The following is a 22,866-nucleotide window of genomic DNA, read 5'->3' on the forward strand; positions in this document are numbered from 1 at the left end:
ATTAAAATACTCTGTCTTGAATTAGTAGATAACAGATCCATGGGGACCACATAAAAATCTCCTAAATTGAGTAAGTAGTGTTCTGCCTTCTTAGGAGAGTGGTTAATCGCCTCTGTTTAATGACCAAGACTGACAAGCTTGTAGTAAGAGATTGTATACCCGGCCGGTGCAAGACTCGAGATGCTATCGGAATCTGAGTAAATGAAAATAAGGTATAATAACAAATCAAAAGAATATTCAATCATAATCTAAAATAATGTGAAAGGAAACAAAATAATCTTATCAATGTTTTATAATTGGAGTCAGATAAAACGAGGATAAATATATTAATATTCTAAACCATCTCATACTAAAATTGGAGTCAGATATGAGTTAAGTTTAATATAAATCAACATTGTGCACTGGGAAGACCGAACATGCAGTGAACCTTCATCCACCATTGGATACCGTCATTGGGCCAACTGGCTGGACCCTACAATGTTTATACTGGTTTATGAAAACAATTGAAAGAGTGAAAAAAACATGATCAATATGTATAGCAGTTTTACAGTGAAGCCTTGACTTTGGCACAGATATGTTGAAGCTGCTCTTCTGAAATGCAACCGCTTCTTGACAAAATAGTAAGTAGCGCCATGCTTGGCTTCATGCAGCTAGTTTGACAGCTCACTGATGATGTCATCTCTCTCTGTCCTTCAGTGGGATTCAGGAGACTCTGCAGAGACTAACAGCCATGATCAGAGGAATAGGAGACCCGCTGGTAGCTGTATATGCAAGGGCCTATTTATGCAGGGTGAGAAGAATAATGCTTTCTAAATAAATAGTGTATATTGGCAGGTTCCTTCTACAACCTAAAAAAAGTACAACTTTGTCATTTTTAAGGCTTAGTTAACTCAAAAAATGAAAAATACAACATATTGGCATTAAAGTCAGCAGTGCAACCCTATTTTACGTAACTGAAGGTGTTATATTTAAATTTAAATGAAATCGTGCCAGTGCACTTCATCAACATGTCCTGTTGTATTTAGAAATCAAAATTCCAAAAAAATTACATTTATTATGTTTATTTAGTAGTGCCCATAATCTTAAATTGAACAATTAATCTGTGCACAATCTACTGAGGAAAAATAAATTTTTTTAATCAATAAACAAAATCTTACAATCTTCTTCAACTGTAGAATGACAATCCTTCTTTAATGAAGTACTCCCTTTTTACTCACTTTTCCTTTTCCATTTGGAAATGCATCATCATAATCATATAAAGGTCTGCAGCAACCTCTGGTTTGTTTTGATTGACCTAGTGGTTGAACTAGGTATTGCGGTCCAAATTCACAATATTGGAGTGGGTTGTTTTTCATCCGACACACACAGGTTGCCAGATTGACGAAAACAACAGGAATGAGCATGCCTCATGATCATTGTAAACTGATCAGCTAATATTTTAATTTGTAATATTTGCATTGTTTTTGCAAAATAAAAACCATCTCATGTGATTTTTTTAAACTCCATATCTGTGTCTTATTTTGGAGCCTCGCATCTACATTTTCGGCCATTCCCTCGTACATTGAGTTTGCTTTCAAGACTGAAATGAAATATGCTTTTTTTCAACCCAGAGTGCTGAAAATATAATTAAGAAAACTGGCTGTGGGCAGAGTTACACAGAGCAAAACAGACATTCTGAAATGGAATGCAAATTTTGAAAGGAAAATAACTGACTTTAGCTTAGTTTTTTTTCGGATAAACATGTTTAATAACTAAGCATGTTTTTTAATCACTACAAACATATGGTATTTTTCTGCTTTAGAATAATCAAAAACGTGCATACAACATCTTATTACCAGGGGTAACAGGGCATTACATGGTGGATGATACAACAGATTTCAAATCTTACCTTTCTCTTTAGGTGGGGATGGAGGTGGCGCCGCATCTGAAGGACAGTCTCAATAAGAATTTCTTCGATCTGCTGGCCTCGTTTCGTCAGATTCATGGTGACAGTGTGCAGAATCAGCTGGTGTTGCAGCGAGTGGAGATTCCCGTTTATCTGACTCTCTATTCTCCTGCCATAAACTGGATCCTGCAGTGTGTGGCATATAGAGCACCTGAGGTAAACACACACACACACACACACACACACACACACACATAATGTTTTAGCAATTGTTCAGTTGCTTTTGTTGTTTAATTTTTATTAAGGCTAAGATCAGTTCAAAGTTTGATGTGAAATATTTCTACCTGATGAACTCATACTTCGACCTGTTAAAGTATTCCTTTTCAGTCAGTATTTTATTATATCCATGTTGTTTTTATATAACATATTTAAATATAAATAAATAAATATTAACAATTATGTTCAACAACAAACAACTTTACACTGAAAATGTGGAGCAAAGGTGGCATGGCTTTTCCACATTACTTTGGTAAAATTTACATTAGTTACCCTTATGTGATAAGAAATACATTTGTTGCATTGTTTTTTAATCTTTTGTTAATGTATTCATTATATATGAAATAAAAATTTACCTTTTTATTGAAAGTTTATTGATAGTTCCTATTTTTTCAGGTCTAGTAAATAATGTGAAAAGACTTTTTATTTAATTTAATCTTGTAAGCTTTGTAAGGGCCTTTCAAAGTGTTTATGATCAGATATGTTTGATCTGCTTTGTCCTTTAAAGGTTCTGCTAACTGAGATGATGGACAGATGCAAGAAGTTAGGCAACAAGTAAGATCTCACCACTGAGGCACTTTTCAATGGAAAATTTTGCATTGTTTTTAGATAAACGCATGATAACAGCATATTTCTTAAATATCTACAAACATATGGTATTTAATGCTATAGAACAATAACAAGTAAAATCTCACCACTGAGGCACACTGTATATGTAATATTTACTGATCAATGAAAATCATGCACTTTTTTATTAATATGTATGGGTGGGCTTTGTGGACTAGTAAACAGCTACCTACCCCCATTTAGCATTGTGCTTACATGGGCAAGCATCTTAATCTACAGTGCATTTAGTCATGTCAAGTTGAGCTTTATTGTCATTCCTTTTCATGTGTCTACGTAAAGTGGCTCGGAATCTTGTGTTCATGGTGATACAAATAAATAAACATAACTATCAACAGAGCAATTTTTAAAACCTAAACAATACATGGCTAACATGCTTGAGCTCTAATCTGACCCAAGACAGACTATAGAAGTACTTTACGTAATGCAGTACAAAACTGTGCAAAGAGGCATTTACAGTTAAATAGCAGGACGTTCACAATCATTTGTGGTACATTTACGAGTAAATATTTGTTTTATCCATTTGAGTTCTTGTAACATGGAGTTCATAAGAAAGTGTTTGCTGCATATACAGTATAGAGTAATGTGAGTATATACACTTCAGTATACACTGATTGTCTTTTCTTCCCCATAGTGCTCTTCTGCTAAACTCTGTCATGTGGGCGTTTCGGGCTGAATTTGTTGCAACGAGAGCAACAGACTTCATTGGCATGATCAAAGACTGTGATGAAGCTGGATTTCCCAAGGTGACTGACACACACACACACCCAATAACAAAGCTACAAACAGGGCATAATTACTTTGTTGAATTTCAGTGTCATAATTTCTTCTCGTGATCCTCTGTGCTTTTCAGCACTTGTTGTTTGCATCTCTGGGCCGCAGTCTGTCCTGTGCTGACCCTCCAGAGAGCGAGAGACTCTCCATACTCAATGAAGCCTGGAAGGTCATCACTAAAGTTCGCAGCCCACGGGTAAACACATCAGTTTATCTCTAAATGTTTGAAAAACACAGAAACAATGACCATATTCAGGGATAGCTTATCACCCCCATGATATCAGTTGGTTGCTGAGTTTGGATCTGTTTAATGTGTTTAAATGCAATTGTTTAGCCCAGATACAACGCATGGCTTGCATCACGAGTTGTTTCTTTGCTGTATATCTCAATCAGCTTCCTTGCATTAGAGGTTGTGAATCAGTAGGTTGTGTACTTAAATTTGGGCACAGTTACAGGACAGTGATGAACTTTGTTTACTAGTATGTTTGCATGGACACCAGTGCTAATACGATTAAGACAATACTCTGATTAAGAGTCTTTCATTCAAACATGTAAACAGAGATTTTTGATTATCTTAATCTAACTAAAGTCATAATCTAAACAGAAATCATATTAAAACATGCATGGTATTCCCATTTTAGTGGCATTATTGAAATGCAGTACAGACACGTAAACATCTTAATTAAACTATTACCATCGTATACGATTTTGTGACAGGATATTCCATCAACACACCTCTGTTTGTCAGCTGTATTTTCTGCAGCTACCGAGATAATAAAGGGCCACAGACACCCATATCTTCTAGTGCACACACATAGTGAGCTCCTGGAGACTCGTCACACCTGCCATCATCATCACTAAACACACTTTTACGCTGCCTGGGAAATGCAGAAATTTTATTTAAATTCAGCATGCGGTATAAAATTGCGTTAAAGGGTACCTAGGTTACCCGTTTTTCAGATTTAATATAAATGTTTTGCAGCACCAGAATGTTTATGTAAAGTTTAGCTCAAAACACCTATCAGATTTTTCATTATACCTTTTACTATATCCTGTTTTACTCCTATGTCAAGTCGGTCTGAAAACCGCTCCAATTGGTCCACTGTTTTTATGTTGTTAAATTAAAAGGAAAAAAGCACTTGGTGTGTTCATATCACCCCAATATGATGGTCTATACACTATATATACACCCTTGTCTGTCCAAACAGCTTGAAGGTAGATTTTTCACCATAGGTGCCCTTTAAAACAACACTTTCCCAACAGTCCTTCATACTGACATCCAGTAGCTCAAAGTTTGCCACTGGGACATGAATGAAATGTTTCTGAATGAAAGTGAAACTGCTGAATTGAAGTTAAAGTCAAAAAATAAAAAAATGAAACACCTGAAATTACATGAAAGGAGGAAAAATTGGATATCTTGATGACGTAATGACATTAATCTATATAAAACATGTAAAATGGGAACATGAATGAAACATTCTAAAAGTAACTCAATCATATTATTGCCTTATTTAGGTTAAGGTAAATAATTGGATTACTGATGTCCATTTAAACGTAGTTATGTGACAAACTATGACAAAAATAATGTTTCATGAAGATATTTTTCCTACTGTAAATATATTAAAACTTAATTCAGGATTTAGTATTTTGGACCATTTTAAAGACAATTTTCTCAATATTTAGATTTGTTTTGAACACTCAGATTACACATTTTCAGTTGTATCTTGGCTAAATATTGCCCAATCCTATATAACATGTATGTGTACTACATGTAAGTATATATTTGAATAAATCTATTCACTGTATGATGTTGTTTTTTGTTTGCATTTTGCCTGTAACTCAGGATTATATCAACTGTGCTGAGATCTGGGTTGAGTTCACTTGCCGTCACTTCACGGTGAGATATTATTAATGAGAGACATTTCTTTTTTACTTTAACTTTTTTTTTTAAATGACAAGTACCAAAGGTCTGCACTAGTTCAGACAGTCTAGAGTTCAGACTGCATGATTTTTAACATAGTCGTGCCACAGATGTTTTCATACTGCATGACTGGGGCAGCGTTTCGTCGCTACTTTGTTTACGCTGCAAAATGGATCAGTGACGGGGGGTTTTACCCTGCATGGCTTACAAATAGGAAGAATCGCCGACAGTTTTGGCCAAACTACATCTCGCAACCAAACACGCGAGAAGTAACATGGAAACAACGCAAGGTCACATAGTATATATTTCAACTATGTCATGGGGCAGAAAATGTACTTATTTTGCTCACCTGGTTTTAAAGGAAACTAACTAGAAAATTTTTCTATATCTCGGTTGTGATATTGCTCAGATGACACGTCAAACAGACACGGTGCTTGTGCCAAATTTCCACTAGATTTCCTCAAATTCTTGGGTCCAAATAAACTGAAAATGAACGCTATTAACTTCTCCCCCAATCTCCTATGTGTACCTGCTGGCCTGCAGGTACACATACTAGTGGATGCTGCTCTCTCATTGGCTGTAGGTGATCGCTAATGTTATTTTCAATCAGATCTCTTTTTACACAGTATCTAGATATTTAGTATGCCAAATATTTCATGGGCATCATTGACTCAACAGCAATTCTCTCTAATTGCGTCTTTGATAGTTCGCATTGTGTGATTGTTAATCAAGTGAATGAGCACCGATTTGCCTATGATTTCAGGCATTTGTCGGCAATTTCTCAAAAGATGTTGCTGACTCAAAATCAGGGTTAAAATCAATAAATCAATGCAGTATGAACTCGGCGTAACAGGTCTCCTTAATCTCTTTTATTTCAATTCTTAATTAAAATCAAAATGTCATACATAAGGAAAAGAAAAAAAAAATACATAAAAAAAAAAAAAAAAAATATATATATATATATATATATATATATATATATATATATATATATATATATATATATATATATATATATATATATATATATATATATATATATATTATTTAATAAATAATTTACATCACCATGTCCTTATCATTTGAAGAAATTAGGTCTACTGTATCTGGTAGAGCTCTGTGGTTAACATTTAACACAATAATCTGATTTAGTTTTTTTAGTATGCCATTACATATTTCTTCCTTGTAGAAACGGGAGGTGAACACTGTTCTTGCTGATATCATCAAACACATGACTCCAGACAGAGCTTTTGAAGATGCATATCCACAGGTTAGCCAGAAACATACAGTAGATATTAAAAAGTTAATATGACATTGATGTTGTCAGAGCACTTCATTACTCTTCTTTTGTTTCTTTCCAGTTGCAGTCAGTGATTAAGAAGATCCTCACCTACTTCCATGATTTCTCAATGCTTTTTTCGATGGTATGAATACAGAACTGTGCATCATTCAGTATTGAATTTAAATCACAGTCTCCATATATATTTAGTGTTGTTAAACAATATCTATATGGCTATATCTAAAGAGATAGCGTATTTAAAAAAAGGAAAATTCTGCAACCAACCATTTACTCATCCTCTACTTGCCTAAACCTGTTTGAGTTACTTTGCTTATTTGAACTTGAAGGAAGATAGTACTCTTTTAACAAAAAACAACATATTGTTTCTGGACTTTCCTTTTAAGAAAGTAGAATTTAAATTGAATGTAAATTAAAAAAATTGAATTACTTTTAGTTGAAATGCCACCTTTTAACATTTCTAATTAGTTTATACTTGTTTTGGTAATTCAGTCAATTAAATAAATGCAACACTTTTTATATACAACATTTCTAATATGCTACAAATGAATTGTGAAATAGAGGGGGAAAAAGAAATCAAAATGAGCTGCATTTAATTAATTGGTGAATTTGAGAAAAAAAAAAAAAAACTTAAAAATGCATTTATTTATGACAATTTGGTGGCTCAGTGGTTCGCACTGTTGACTCCCGGCTGGGTCAGTTGCCATTTCTGTGTGGAACTGGCATGTTCTCCCTGTGTTTGCATGGATTTCCTCTGGTTTCCCCCACAGTTCAAGGACATGTGCTATAGATGAATTTAATAAACTAAATTGGCCGTTGTGTATGTTTTTTAATATGAGTGTCTGGATGTTTTCCTGTACTGGGTTGCAGCTGGAAGGGGAATCCCCTGCGTAAAACATGTGCTGGATAAGTTGGTGGTTCAATCAGCTGTGGCGAGCCCTGATGAACAAAGGGTCTAAGCTGAAGGGAAATGAATGAATGTATTTATTTATTTTGTAAAGACACATTTTGATATACTGCATAGAGTTATAACAAATCAAATGGTTTAATATCAACCGGGCAAATAAAACACCAAGAAAGTGGCCACCAAACTAGTTTTATGACAGCTTTGATAGCCTTGTTTTATACAAAGCTAGATAAATCATTTAGATATTTAACAAATAAGATGTTTATACATTCATATCCACAAACACACATCTTTTCTACTCACCTTGTTAGCTAGATTAAATCATATAAATTTACCTGAAAATATTTTTATTTATAACGGCTCACTTCTGAAAATAAATCATTGGGGATTGTATTTTTATTGTATTGAACATTTTAGAGAAACATGTCAAGCAAATGCAGACTACATATCAGAGAATGATTAGACATAATATTAATTAATAATATAAATAAACTACATAAATGACATTAGCATTTATAATGTCAGAACTCAGAACATTTGAGTTTTACTAATGGAATTCCTGTGTTTTGTGTTGAATTTCTTTGTGTGACTCTTTTTTTTAAGTCAGATTCATTCCATATGGCCAATTCAAAATCCTTAAGATTGAACTCTTAATTGTTTTACAGAAACATAAAATAATGTAATATAATTATAACAATTATTTTTAATCATTGCAGGAGAAGTTTCTGCCCTTTTTGGACATGTTCCAGAAAGACAGTGTGAGGGTGGAGGTGTGTAAATCCATCATGGAGGTCTTCATCAAGTATGTTTGTCACTCACTATACTGTTTCTGCTTTACTGTGTTGTTAATTAAAGTAGTTCACCAAAAACTGAACATTCTGACTGAACACCTTTCACAAACCTGGAGTTTCTTCTCTTAAACACAAAAAAAGAAATTTTGAAAAATGTTGAAAACTGGCTACCATCGACTTCCATAGAATTGGTTTTACCTACTATGGAAGTCAGTGGTTACTGGCTGCCAACATTCTTCAAACTATTATTCTTTTTTGTGTTCAACAGAAAAAAAGAAATCCTTAAAGGTTTGGAACCACTTGCGGCTGAGTAAATAGTCGGTAAATTTTCATGTTTGGGTGAACTATCCCTTAAAATGTGGTTATACTAAGCAGGTTTCTTACTTCGTTTAGACACCAGCAGGAACCAACGAGAGACCCGGTTATTCTCAACGCACTGCTGCACATCTGTAAGACCATGCACGACTCTGTCAAGTGAGTGAGCTGTACTGTACAGTGGTGTGAAAAAGTGTTTGGTCCCTTACTGGTTTTGCTTGTTTGTCACACTTTTCATATTTCAGATAGTCAAACACATATATATTTTAAGATATACTTTAATATTTTAAGATAACATAAATAAACACATCATGCAGTTTTGAAATTAATGTTAACAGAAAACAAAAACTAAACTTCATAGCCGTGTTTGAAAGTGTTCACACAGAGCTATGTAGTTTTGTCTTGATGTGTATCGTATGACGTGATTACTTTCGTTATCTTTAGTTAATAACATTTGTTTGATGATCTGAAACATTAATGTGTGACACATGCAAACAAAATACGAAATCAGTAAAGGGGCAAACATTTTTTCACACCACTGTGTATATATATATATATATATATATTAATGTCATTGACTTACTAATATTGCTGAATCGGAGAGATTGACATGTTTGCATGCGCTCTGTGTTTTTAGTGCTTTGACTTTAGATGATGAAAAAAGATCTCTGGCTCTGCTGATCAATGGTTTTATTCGTATGGTAAGTGACTTTTCTGCATCAATTCTAAAAAAAACATCCTCTCTGCATGAATTTAAAGCTAGTTTACGGTTTTAAGAACTGCAATCATGTGCAAACTTTAAAATGTGTTGTTCTATAGTAGTCGCACAGTAGTGCGGTATGTTTTCAATACAACAAAAACAAAGACATTTCTTAGGTCTTTACTTATTATTATTATTATTAACACCTATTTTAACCCTTTTACAAGATGTAGGATAAGCCTTTGGTGTCTCTAGAATGTGTCTGTAAAGTTTCAGCTCAAAATACCCATCAGATTATTTATTATAGCCTCTAAAAGCTTCCCATTTTGGTGTCTTGACTACAGTTGTTTTTTTAGTCTGTGGCTTTAAATCCAAATGAACTGCTTCTCACTGTTTCGACATTTGTGTCTGCTTCTCATGCGTTACGTCAGCTAAACAGCCGTCAGTGATAGAAACAGACACGGATGAAGCTGAAATACAGCTCATTAGTCAATCTGGTGAAGTTTGTTCAAGCCTTTCTGAAATGATGAGTCTCACACAAATGCCATTTGCGGTACACACTCTGACATATATATATCTGATATATATATATATATGCGCATTTACTGACACCATGCGGCTGTGGTGATTATAGTGATCAAGAATTAGCATTTTACTTTCTTTATTACAAACATGCTCTGTTTTGAAAACATTTTAAACTTATAAAACTTATAAAAACCACAGAGTTGGAACAGATATTTTAATCCCAGTTTATTTGCCAAAAAAAGTTCTGTGGACATGTGTATACATGTTATTATGGAAACATGGCACCTGTCAATCAATATGGTGGACAGGAAAAAAACCCACTCCTATGTCATGTTGCGGTGGGCCTTCAAATCACTGGCATTTAGGTCCTGTTTTAACTTCAGGAAATTTGAAAAAAGAGACTTATTGTGTTTCTATCACTCCAATATGAAAGTAGACATACTATACATACAGTACACACAGTTCTGTTCAAAAGATGATTTTCATCATAGATGCCCTTTAAAACAAAGATCATAAAGCAATATATATTTTTTACTTTCAACAATAATGGAGCTATGCTTGACCCATCTTCTAGAGTGTCTTCTTAGCAACATATAAAACAACAATAACAAAGTAGTTATGTGTAATATTGTATTTGTTATAACCAGTTGCAAAACAAATTCTAAAACTTTGTTTTTAGTCGTCATCCACATTTTTGGTCACACTTTTTTTTGATGGTCCCTTTGTTGAATTTAAGTTACATTGCAACTAATTCTCATAAAATTATAAGTAGACTGTGAGGTTGGGGTTAGGGTTGATGTAAGTTGACATGTACTTGCAAAGTTTCTTATAATCAGTTAAATCTCTGTTGAAGAAGCAGTATCAACTGATATTAAGCAGACAGTCTACTAATACTCAAATAGACCATCAAAATAAAATGTTACCACATTTTTATTGCGAAAGTATTTTTTTCCTCTGAGAATTTTTGTAGAAAATTTTGTAGAAAATCTGAATTGTGAAAAATAATCAGTGTAAAGTTGTAGTCTATTTTATTATTGAACTGTTTAAATGTTTTATTCTGTTGCAAAAACTGGAGAACTCTTTAAAAAATAAAAAGAACAGCTTTTATTTGGAATTATGATCTTTTGTAATGCTTATAAAATGTTTAATGTTGTATAATAAATGTTAATAATCTTTACTTAATAGAAGTGAATAATTTATTTAAAAAAAAATTTATACTCTAAAGTTGTTGTCATTTTTACTGAAAACTGGTAGTGTATCAGCATTCAAAACTGATAATAATAAAAATGTTTTCTTGTTGCATGCTAGTATATTACAGTGATTTCTGAATAATCATGTAACTCTAAAAACTGGAGTTCTTGTTGCATTTTTAATCAGCCAAAAGCATTTTTGTGTATGAGAGATGTCTTTCAATATTAGTAATAGTAAAATATCAAATGATTTGAGCAGTACTATAGAAAACTTCAGGTCAGAATCAAGTGGAATCTCTAACATAATTTGCAAAGACTGGCTTCTATAACAGCTCCAATGTACCCTAGTAATTAACTCTTTATATGTTGTTTCATGTGTCCATCAGGTGTCTTTTGGGAGGGACTTTGAGCAGCAGTTGAGTTTCTGTGTGGAAGCACGAGCGACTTTCTGTAATCTAGAGCCTGTCATCATCCACCTCATACATGTGAGCTCCTCTGCCTCAAGGTTTATTTTAGGAATGACATCACAGAGTCATTAACTCTTAAGGATTTACTTTTTATTCATTAATAAACCCCAGTCTGTGGAAACATCTATTGTAAGAAGTCTCGCAATGCTAGCTCAAATTGGTTTCATCAACAAACAACTTTATTATCATGCCAGTCTATGTGGTAATAATCTTCGATGTTTTCATCTATCTGTATATAATAATATCTCTACTAAAAATCTGAATCTCTTGTTGATGATGTCATTGTTGAGAGATCTGTAGAATCTCCTTCTGACTCGTGACTTGATGAATGCTTGTTTGCTTATGATACAGTGGATAAACCACATTATTTAGAATTGCTTGTCTCAACTGTGTTATATATTGGTAAATAGTCGGGTTTAAAATATGTGAGACGTGCTATAAAGTCTGCTGCCTGCCTAATGGAGTGCTGAGGGACTGTCTGTCATGATAATATGAATGTCTTTATTACAGACTGTGAATCAGTTAGCCATGGAGACGGGTCGTGTGATGAAAGGCAATCACTCACGTAAAACAGCTGCTTTTGTCAGGGTGAGTGTTCTCTTTAACGTGTTTACAGTATAGTAAATGCTGTTTTCTCATTTGTACGATTAATTTTAATGAATATGACATGTTTTTCTGCATTCATACTCTGCTTCAAGTGTTATAAACCTTTGAGTCTGTCAAACACAAAAGAAGAAAAAGCTGAAATCCTGTAACTTTTGACTTCCATAGTAGGAAAAACAAAAACTACATACAAGTCTATAGTTACTAGTTTCCAAAAACAATTTTGTGTTCATCTTAAGAAAATAATTTCTAAAGGTTTGAAACAAGTGAAGGGTGAGTTAACAATAACAGAAATATATATATATAATTTGCAATCTTTTACAAAACTTGTTTTATTTTTGAATGGAGTGAAATGTGGTCTGTTTGGGAGATGTTTTTGACAGACATAATCTAGACCTTCTCAACAATAATGTTCGATTATTGTTTTATGCCATAATAGTCTGAGGTTCTGCTGTTGTGTTTTGTTTATTTCCAGGCATGTGCCGCCTACAGCTTCATCACCATTCCATCCCTCACGAACATCTTCAGCCGCCTCAACCTCTATCTGCTGTCTGGACAAGTAGCGCTGGCCAACCAGTGTCTGTCCCAGGGTAAGTGGGTGCTGGAGATTTTGCTTTTCAAAGATATTTTTGCAGACCAAGGGTGCATTTATTCAACCGAATATACAGTACAAACAGTAATATTGTTAAGATTAAAAATAATAATAATCCTGAGATATCAAAGCAAACTTTTCAGCATTCATTTTTTTCAGAAAACACAAACATTTAAAAAAAAATTGTAAACTATAAAAGTGTTTGCCATCATTTGATACATTTTCAATATCTTTAATTAATGTGTGCATTAAAAAAATTACTCTTGGTAGCCCATTCCTGCCACTAAATAAAAAATTATAAAAATGTTATTGAGACTTTTTTTTTAATCTCATTGCATAATACAAACTCGCAATTGAGACTTTCTAAAAAATCATGAGATGCAAACTCAAAATTGCAAGAAGTACACTAAAAATTTTGAGAAATAAAGCCAAAATTCTGAGAAATAAAGGTGCTACTGTGTGATATAAAGACAGACTTCAGAGATAAAAGTCTCAATTCTGAGCTAGAAAGTAAAGTCAGAATTCGCAATTTGAGAAATAGTAGCAATTGTGAGGTAACGTCATGCAATTGTGACATTATTTCTCAAATTGTGAGATATTGAGTAAGAATTCAGAATAGAAATCAGAATTCTAAGATAAGAAGTCTCAATTTTGTTCTAGAAAGTCACAATTCTAACTTTATATCTTGCAATTTGAGAAATAAAGTAAAAATTTTGAGAAAAAAAGACCCAGTTGTGTGATACAAAGTCAGAATTCTGAGATAAAAGGTTGCAATTTTGTGAAAGTCAGATTATAAAATAGATATAAAATCACAGTTGCAAGTTAGAAAGTCAGAATTCTGAGAAATAAAGATGCAATTGTGTGATAAAGAGAATTCTAAGACAAAAGTCTCAGTTCTGAGCTAGAAAGTCAGAATTCACATTTTGAGAAATAGTCGCAATTGTGAGGTAAGGTCACACAATTGTGACTTTCTTAAATTGTGAGATATTGAGTAAGAATTCTGAGAAATAAAGATTCAATTGCATGAAATAAAATCAGAATTCTGATATAAAAAGTTTCAATTCTTAGCTAGAAAGTCAGAATTCCAACTTTATATCTTGCAGTTTGAGAAATAAATTCAGAATTTTGAGAAATAAAGACGCAATTGTGTGACAAAGTCAGAATTCTGAGATAAAAGGTTGCAATTTTGAGAAAGTCAGAATATAAAATAGATATAAAATCACAATTGCAAATTAGAAAGTCCGAATTCTGTAATATAAAATTACAATTGCAAGAAAGAAAGTCAGAATTCTAAGATATAAAATCACAATTATGAGTTAGAAAGTCAGAATTCTGAAAAACAAAGATACAATTGTGTGATATAAAGACAGAAATCCGAGTGTCAATTCTGAGCTAGAAAGTCAGAATTCGCAAGTTGAGAAATAGTTGCGATTTTAACATCCCACAATTAATACTTTATTTTTCAAATTGCAAGATATTGAGTAAGAATTCTGAGAAATATCAATTCTAAGCTAGAAAATAAAAATTTAAAATTTATATTAATTTGAGAAATAAAGTTAGAATTTTGAGAAATACAGTTGTGTGATACAAAGTCTGAGATAAAAGGTTGCAATTTTGAGAAAGTCAGAATTCTGAGATATAAAATCGCAATTTAAAGTTAGAAATTCTGAATTCTGAAATATGAAATCACAATTGCACGATAAAAACTTGGGTAACACTTTATTTTGGTAACACGTAACTTACCAAAAGTTTAATAAATGTTTAGGATTTGTTGCATATCTACTAATACATTGTTGAACATCTGTTGAAGATTTGTTGCATATCTACTAATACTTTGATGAACATCTGTTGAAAATTTGTTGCATATCTACGGAAACATTGTTGAATATATACAACCTAAATGTTGAGGATTTGTTGCATATCTACTAATACTCTGATGAATGAGTCATCATTCTGAGATGAGTCACAATTACACTATATAAACTCGCTGTTGCAAGAGTCAAAATTCTGAGAAATCACAGATGTGAGTTAGAAAGTCAGAATTCTGAAAAATGAAGTTGCAATTGCACAATTTAATTTGCAATTGCGAGAAAAAAAAAATCACAATTCTGAATTTTCAAGTCACAATTCCAAGTTATAAAGTCAAAATTTGGTATATTGTCACAATTGCACAATATAGAATCACAATTTTAAGAAAAAAGTCAGAATTCTGAAATAATAAGTTGCAATTGCAAGTTATAAAGTCAGAATCGCATATATTTCACATTTCCAAAATTAGTAGGCAGCATTTGAACCTAATAATAATATGACATAAATTAAACATCAGCATATGACAATGATTTTTGGAGGACACTGAAAACTAAAGTGTTGATTGTTGAATCTTTGCTTTGACATTGCAAAAATATATTAAAAAGATTATTTTTAAAAGATGCTAAAAAGTATAAACAAATAATGTCATGATATTACTATATTTTTGATTAATTTGACAAATTTTATAGTACATAAAAGTCATCTTCAATAATAGTAACAAAATAGCTGAAAGATTGCAACGCTTGGACCAGTACTGTACAAAACTGACCTCAGATCAGTGTCAAGTAGATAGTCAACTGTTATCATTATAATATCCAATGGCCAACAGTAGGATTAATCATGTATTTGATATGGACTGAAAAACATTTGATTTCTGTAACCGTTTCTCAGCGGACGCATTTCTAAAGGCAGCAGTCAGTATTTTGCCAGAAGTCCCGCGCAGCATCAGCATTGAGGGTAAACAGCGATCCTCAGAATCCTTTCTGCTAGACTTCATCAACAACTTCCTCTCCACACTGCTCGTAGTGCCGGTAATATCCATTAACACTTCCTAAAGTGTATTTTTTTGCCATATCTAAACTTTTCTATGTGTGTTATTTTCCTGTAGGATCATCCGGAGCAGGGTGTGCTGTATCTGGTGCGAGGACTTTTAAATATGGTTCAGGATTACACCTGGGAAGACAACAGTGATGCCAAAGTCCGTGTCTACATCAGCGCTTTACCATTACTAGCAGCAATGAGCCAAGAGAGCTACCTCTACACCATTCCTAAAGGTGAACGAATGCAGAGAGGTTTTCTAATAGTTATCGCAGCTCAATGTCTTTTGTTGACATTTGTGTTGCTGTTGCAGTGGATTCAAATGAAACTCTGTATGGAGGAGATCCCAAGTTCATCGCAGAGATCAACAAGCTGTGTGAGACTCTGATCGGGCAGGTTCTGGATCATTTAAAGAGTCTGGGTCGAGACGAGGTCAGATACATCATTTATTTTTCATTACTCAACGTTAGACAGCAAAATAGTAAAACTTGTTAGGTTTTACATCCAATTAGTTTCAAAGATTTGGAAATATAACAAGCACTGAACATCTTACAACAAATGTAATAAAAAGGAACAAACAAAAAAGATTTTTTGAAAATTATGATTTGAAATAAACTTAAGAACATAAATATTGGTTTTGTAAATTCACAGGTGTAACATAAACTTAAAGTATGTATTTTTTAAATGTTTGATTTTTATATTTGACAAATTTTAGCATATTAGTTTAATATTATTAAATATAGTTATTACTCGTTAACGCAAATTTCTAATCAGCCAATCACATGACAGCAACTTAATGCATTTAGGCATGTAGACATGTTCAAGCCAATCTGCTGCAGTTCAAACTGAGCATCAGAATGGGGAAGAAAGGTGATTTAAGTGACTTTGAAGGTGGCAAGGTTGTTAGTGCCAGACGGGCTGCTCTGAGTATTTCAGAAACTGCTGATCTGCTGGAATTATTATGCACAACCATCTCTAGGGTTTACAGAGAATAGTCTGAAAAAAAGAAAATGCCCAGTGAGCGGCAGTTCTGTGGGTGCAAATGCCTTGTTGATGCCAAACCTCAGAGGAGAATGGCCAGACTGGTTCGAGCTGATAGAAAGACAGTAACTCAAATAACCACTTGTTGCAACTGAGGAATGCAGAAGAGCATCTCTGAACGCACAACATGTCAAACCTTGAGGCGGATGGGCTACAGCAGCAGATCTCGGGGTGCCACTCCTGTCAGCTAAGAACAAGAAACAGGCTACAATTCACACTGGCTCAAAAAAACTGGACAGTAGAAGATTGGAAAAACATCACCTGGTCTGATGAGTCTTGATTTCTGCTGCTTCATTCGGATGGTAGGGTCAGAATTGGGCATCAACAACATGAAAGCATGTATCCATCCTGCCTTGTATCAACGGTCCAGGCTGCTGGTGGTGGTGTACTAGTGTGGGGGATATTTTCTTGGCACACTTAGACACTTGGCACAGTACCAATTGAGCATGTTGTCAACGCCAAAGCCTACCTGAGTATTGTTGCTGACCATGTCCATCCCTTAATGACCACAGTGTACCCATCTTCTGATGGCTATTTCAAGCAAGATAACATGTCATAAAGCACGAATAATGGTTTCTTGAACATGACAACGAGTTCACTGTACTCAAATAAAAATCCAATAGAGCACCTTTGGGATGTGGTGGAACAGAAAATTTGCATCATGGAAGGGTAGCTGACAAATCAGCATGATGTTATCACGTAACTCTGGACCAAAATCTCTTGAGTAACATTTCCAGTACCTTTATGCCACAAAGAATTAAGACTGAAGGCAAAAGGGAGTTCAACCCTGTAGGGTAAGCCTAATAAAATGGCCAGTAAGTGTTTTTATACATTATGTACTAAAAGCGATCAAAGTGTAACATTGATATAAGACACACAAATAATAATTTATAATTTAATATAATTTATTGGTATATTATTCATAAAATATTAAGGTTTCATTTCTGTTCATTTTTCATTATTGTTTTTTTTTTTTTTAAATGATTAAAATATATTTTTATACATACTGAGTTTTATTTGTTGTTGTTCATTTTATTATCAGCATATTAGTTTTCAGCAGAAATCCATCATGATTTTCTACAAAATACAGTAGCACCATCATCGCCAGTATCACCAGTGCTTAGTCTGCTTGTACTGGTATGTTTTAATAGACACTAAAATTCCCAATGTGTTAAATTTAAATTTTAAAGATTTATTTGGAAGAAAAAAAGGTGAAATCTAATGGTGTAAATAATTTAAGTAGTTATCCATTATAATATTTATCTAAGCTTTATTTAGTAATTCAGAGCAAAATGTATATATTTAACAAGCCACAATGTTGTTAATTACTCTTAATTTGACTTTTTGGTGCATTTGTATGTATCTTTCACCAGTTAAATCCATTTCATTGTGCACTGTGATTTTACATTTACATTTACATTTAGTCATTTAGCAGACGCTTTTATCCAAAGCGACTTACAAATGAGGACAAGGAAGCAATTAACACAACTATAAGAGCAACAATGAATAAGTGCTATAGGCAAGTTTCAGGTCTGTAAAGTCTAAGAAGGATAGTATTAGTTTTTTTTTTTTTGGGGTACAGTTAGTGTGATATCCAGAGAGGCAATTGCAGATTAGGAAGTGAAGACTAAATAGTTGAGTTTTTAGTCGTTTCTTGAAGACAGCGAGTGACTCTGCCGTTCTGATGCAGTTAGGGAGTTCATTCCACCAACTGGGCAGATTGAGCGTGAGCGAAAGTGATTTCTTCCCTCTTTGGGATGGAACCACGAGGTGATGTTCATTCACAGAACGCAAGTTTCTGTAGGGCACATAGATCTGCAGAAGTGAGAGCAGATAAGGAGCAAGGCCAGAAGTCGCTTTGTAGGCAAACATCGGAGCTTTGAATTTGATTCGAGCAGCAACTGGCAGCCTGTGCAAACGGACTAGCAGCGGAGTGACATGTGCTCGTTTAGGTTCATTGAAAACCACTCGTGCTGCTGCGTTCTGGAGCAGCTGAAGAGGCTTGATAGAGTTAGCTGGAAGCCCAGCTAGTAGAGAGTTGCAGTAATCCAGTGATTGACCACAACTGCTCAGTCATCATATTACTGGATTTTTCTTTTGTAAGATGCAGGTGCCACATTTAAAGTGCCCAAATACTGTTTGGGGCCATTTTATGTCAGAATAATCAAACATAACGGTCATATTATGATGATTGTTCATCATTTTGTGTAGCTGTATGTGTAATGGCTCATTGCTTTGTGTGCTTTAGGAAGTGCGCAGGCAGGGCAGTCTGGCTTTCTCTTTGTTTGGCTGTCTATTGGCTCATGGGGATCTGCGGAACAACAAACTCAACCAGCTGGCTGTCAACCTGTGGAACCTCAGCCACAAACACGGCATCTGTGACACGCGTACATCCGTAAGTCCAGCACACACATAATGCAAACCAATTCTCATCCTGGCCATCCTAAATATTACTGGAAATAATTAGCGTGTCCTAATTGTTTAACGTTTCTCGTAAAACTTTTAAGTATCAAGTAGGTCCTATATTTGATTTTGACTTTAATTCATAGCTATTAGTAAAGTATGTTCTATATACTGTAGTATGAATGGAATTCGCACGTACTATTCACCCATTTGTCATTATCACATGACCATGAGGAACAGGGTTGAGCATTAATGGGTAGTATTACACTGCACATATTACACAATTACAAATATAATTGTTTGTTAGAATTTTTGTTTAACTTGTAACACAGATTTCTTCATGTAAACAACATACCCACAATAAACCATCAAGATCCTGGCTTGACAGCCATAATTATTACAGAAATTAAAACACAGGCATGTTAATGCCATTTGAATGTCAAAAACAATCAATGCCAATAAAGAAAAAAATTATTTCCAAGTTGGATTCTAAGTGGACTACAAAAAAATGCCAAAATACAGGCATTGCAGATATGGAAATGGAAAATTATAATAATAACAAACTATTAAATGCAAACAATTGCACTTATTGTAAAGTTGTATTGCTGAGTTGAGAACAATAATTATAAAGTAGAAACAATTGTGCTCAGTCCCCCTTTACATTCATCCAGTTGCTAAGACAGTCCAGTCCAGACATCCAAAGTCTCCCAGAAGTTGCGGGAGTATCCCGCAAATGCACAGAGACTCCCGGATGTCTGCAAATATATGATAATCTCCTGGAAGTTGCGCGTCTCCCGCCCAGTCCTTAAATACGTTCACACCCCTTTCTACCGCATCCCTCCTAGCTCATCAGGTATATCACGTGCAACTCACCCCCACCACTCTTCAGGTACATCTCGCGCGCACACGCCCCTACTCAGATACATCGCTCACTTAACCCCTGACACAGACACACACACACACACACACACAGACAGACACACACACAACACGCCGGAGCGACTCCCTTCAGATTCAACTTGCATGATCGCTCTAAATAGCCTGGTGATGCGACATTAATTGTTTTATACTGAAACTTGCCTTCAAAAAGTGCTTCCTTGGTCTTATCTATATTTCTTTGCATGTTGAACACGTCCACAACAGGAAGTAAAAAAAACCTGCAACTGCGTTAATTGCGGTAATTTTTTTAACGTGTAAATATTTCTAATTAAGCGCATGCGTTAACGCACTAATTTTTGACAGCACTAATATACACACACACACACACACACACACACACACACACACACACACACACACAAACACATACATACATACATTTCATAATTATACTTTTGTCACTTCTGTGTATATATTGTATGTGTATATGTGTTTGATGTGTATGATGTGTTGTGTATATTATGTGTATGACTTAACTGTGGACAGCAAAATAAGAATTTCATTGTACAGGGAAACTTGTTTCCTTACTGTGCTCATGACAATAAACAAATTGAATTGAATTAAATTATTAAGCTGTACTTACTTTGAATTATATCAGCTTTGCATGACAGTACAAAAAAATTAAAATAAACTGCGCTTATGCAAGGTGTTTTTAAAGCAGGTTCTCTCTTCTGGCTGCCATTATCTGTCTCGCACAATAGTTTTTTTTCTTCTTTTTTTTGAAAGTATTGAAAGTCTTTTGTTATTTATGCTAATTATAATACTTATAAGAACATTAATATAATACTTCATCTCCAATATGGTTCAAAATTAAAAATGTGCAGGAAAAAGGTACTCAATATTAGGTATTTTGCTTCACAAAATTAGTACAGTACATACCTGGGGATAGTATTTAGCTTTGGCATTTAGTGTCAGATCTATGTTAAACTCTCTTTCTGTGTTCTAATGCAGGTCCGGACTCTGGAACACATCAAACATCAGGCGCAGCAGACTGACATGAGCCATTTCTCTGACATGACAGCGCGTCTGTCACTGCAGTCCCGAGCCTGATGCTACCAGAGATGCTCACATTCCACTGACAGGCTGGCAGAAAAACTCAGATGTCAACTAACTCAGCTACATGACATTCACATCAAGTATTATTAAATGGTTACTAAAACTAACCCATAGTTTAGCGTTCATCTAAACTACTAACTTCTGTGACAAAATAAAAGACTTTATCTATTAAAAACTCTCATTATTTCCTTATGATCTTTGCACTTGTTTTACGGAAGTCCTAAGTGGCCATGCGTTAAATTTTTTTCTTCTCTCTTTTCTTGAGATTACAACGTTTTATTTATCTCATGATCTTGATATAACAATCGTTTCCTCGTGATCTCAACATAAAAAAAGTTGTAACGTCGTGATCACGAGAAAATTAAGTCATGATCTCGACATAACAAAAGATGTTATAAGAAAAGTTATGTTGTGATCACAGCATTACAAAAAGATCTGTTTATTATGACTTTCGTACGTTAAGTACCAAGCAAACGCATACGAAGGTTAACGTATCATGGATGAATGCATTGGCTTTTATTTTGACCAGGAACTGACTCAACTATGCCTTTCAGTGATTTACAAGTTCCATATCAGCATCCGACACTTGAGAAGGAGGCTTTCGGCTCTCCACCTTTATCGTCGAAGATATAGCGACCCTATGGTCAGTTTATTGACAGAGAGATTCGCTATTTAAACAATGTGACGCAAAACATGAAAATTAGAGTTTCACTGGTCTGAAAATTGCGACAAATCGAATCAAACACGTTGCACCTTATTGCGCCGGGCCCTTAGTTTTTTGTAGAAACATACAGTGTAATAAAACTGACGTAATATGAAGAATTACTATTTTCTAGGCCAATATTTTTAGGAACTATACTCATTCTGGCTTAGTATTCAATAAACTCTTCTGCTGTACCATGATATTACGCAGCGCATGAGAACGGGGTGTTATCAGAAGGTGCTGTGACATAAGAGACAGTTATGATCAAATCTGATTCAATTCATTATGCTAAGCTAAGCTAAAAGTGACCCCGCCAGACTAAGAAATCGTCTGAATGGATCCAAAAATGGCTCAAATCAATAGTCTAACTCTAGGATACTTGGATACTTTTTCAACAACAGTGAAAGAAATGCTAACATCTCTGCTTGTAATATTTCAATTAAATTTTGTCATTACCTTTGCAGGCCTACACTAAACAAATGGGCTTTAACATTTAAGTTAAAGACAAAAGGGTACAAAGCAAGCAAAAATGAGTTAAATGAGACTCGTGAATTCAAAAGCAACTCCAAATGGTACATATTATAGAGAACACATTTTACAGTTCATTTATAAAATGTAGGTCGAAGTGTCTATTTAAAAACATTTAAAAATTACTAATCTATGCCAGAGTCTTTTTTTTAAACCTAACTGCTAATAAATATACTTAAAATTTGACTGAAATGTTCCAATACAGGAATAAATCAACAGTTTTAGCCTGCACATCAGACTTACACAGCTAATAGCTTAGATTTAAGGTACCATTTATTCTAACCTTTACAGGAGTGCCTGTTTTGACATGGGCTGGATCTGGCACATCTGGGCCCATGTTGAAATCAGCATTTATGCAGGTGATTGTGCCTCCTTCTACTTTTTGTACACTGACTGTTGCTCCTAAAAGAGTGTTATTGCTGTTGAACAGGCACTAAAGTTTTCCACACACAGCGTTTCTGTAAAGAAAGGAAGTATAAATC

General features: G+C 34.3%; 2 protein-coding genes across 2 annotated transcripts in view; one reads left to right on the forward strand and one right to left on the reverse strand.

Annotated features, from left to right (window-relative positions):
• Positions 1-22,866, reverse strand: part of get4 (guided entry of tail-anchored proteins factor 4) — a 707,996-nt gene that overhangs the window by 597,872 nt on the left and 87,258 nt on the right. The gene's annotated exons all lie outside the window — the stretch shown is intronic.
• Positions 478-21,328, forward strand: LOC147841300 (VPS35 endosomal protein-sorting factor-like). The gene is made up of 20 exons (XM_087275922.1): positions 478-620; positions 697-790; positions 1,901-2,101; positions 2,670-2,716; positions 3,420-3,531; positions 3,639-3,755; positions 5,403-5,456; positions 6,670-6,750; positions 6,842-6,904; positions 8,401-8,486; positions 8,869-8,949; positions 9,428-9,491; positions 11,592-11,690; positions 12,183-12,260; positions 12,751-12,865; positions 15,568-15,707; positions 15,785-15,950; positions 16,028-16,146; positions 19,004-19,150; positions 21,049-21,328. Exons 2-20 carry the CDS (start codon positions 731-733, stop codon positions 21,145-21,147), a joined length of 1,929 nt encoding a protein of 642 aa, XP_087132048.1. The 5' UTR covers positions 478-620; positions 697-730; the 3' UTR covers positions 21,148-21,328.

The sequence above is a fragment of the Danio rerio genome, chromosome 12 (assembly GCF_052040795.2).
Source record: "Danio rerio strain M-AB ecotype USA chromosome 12, GRCz13ab, whole genome shotgun sequence".
NCBI classification, from domain to species: Eukaryota; Metazoa; Chordata; class Actinopteri; order Cypriniformes; family Danionidae; genus Danio; species Danio rerio.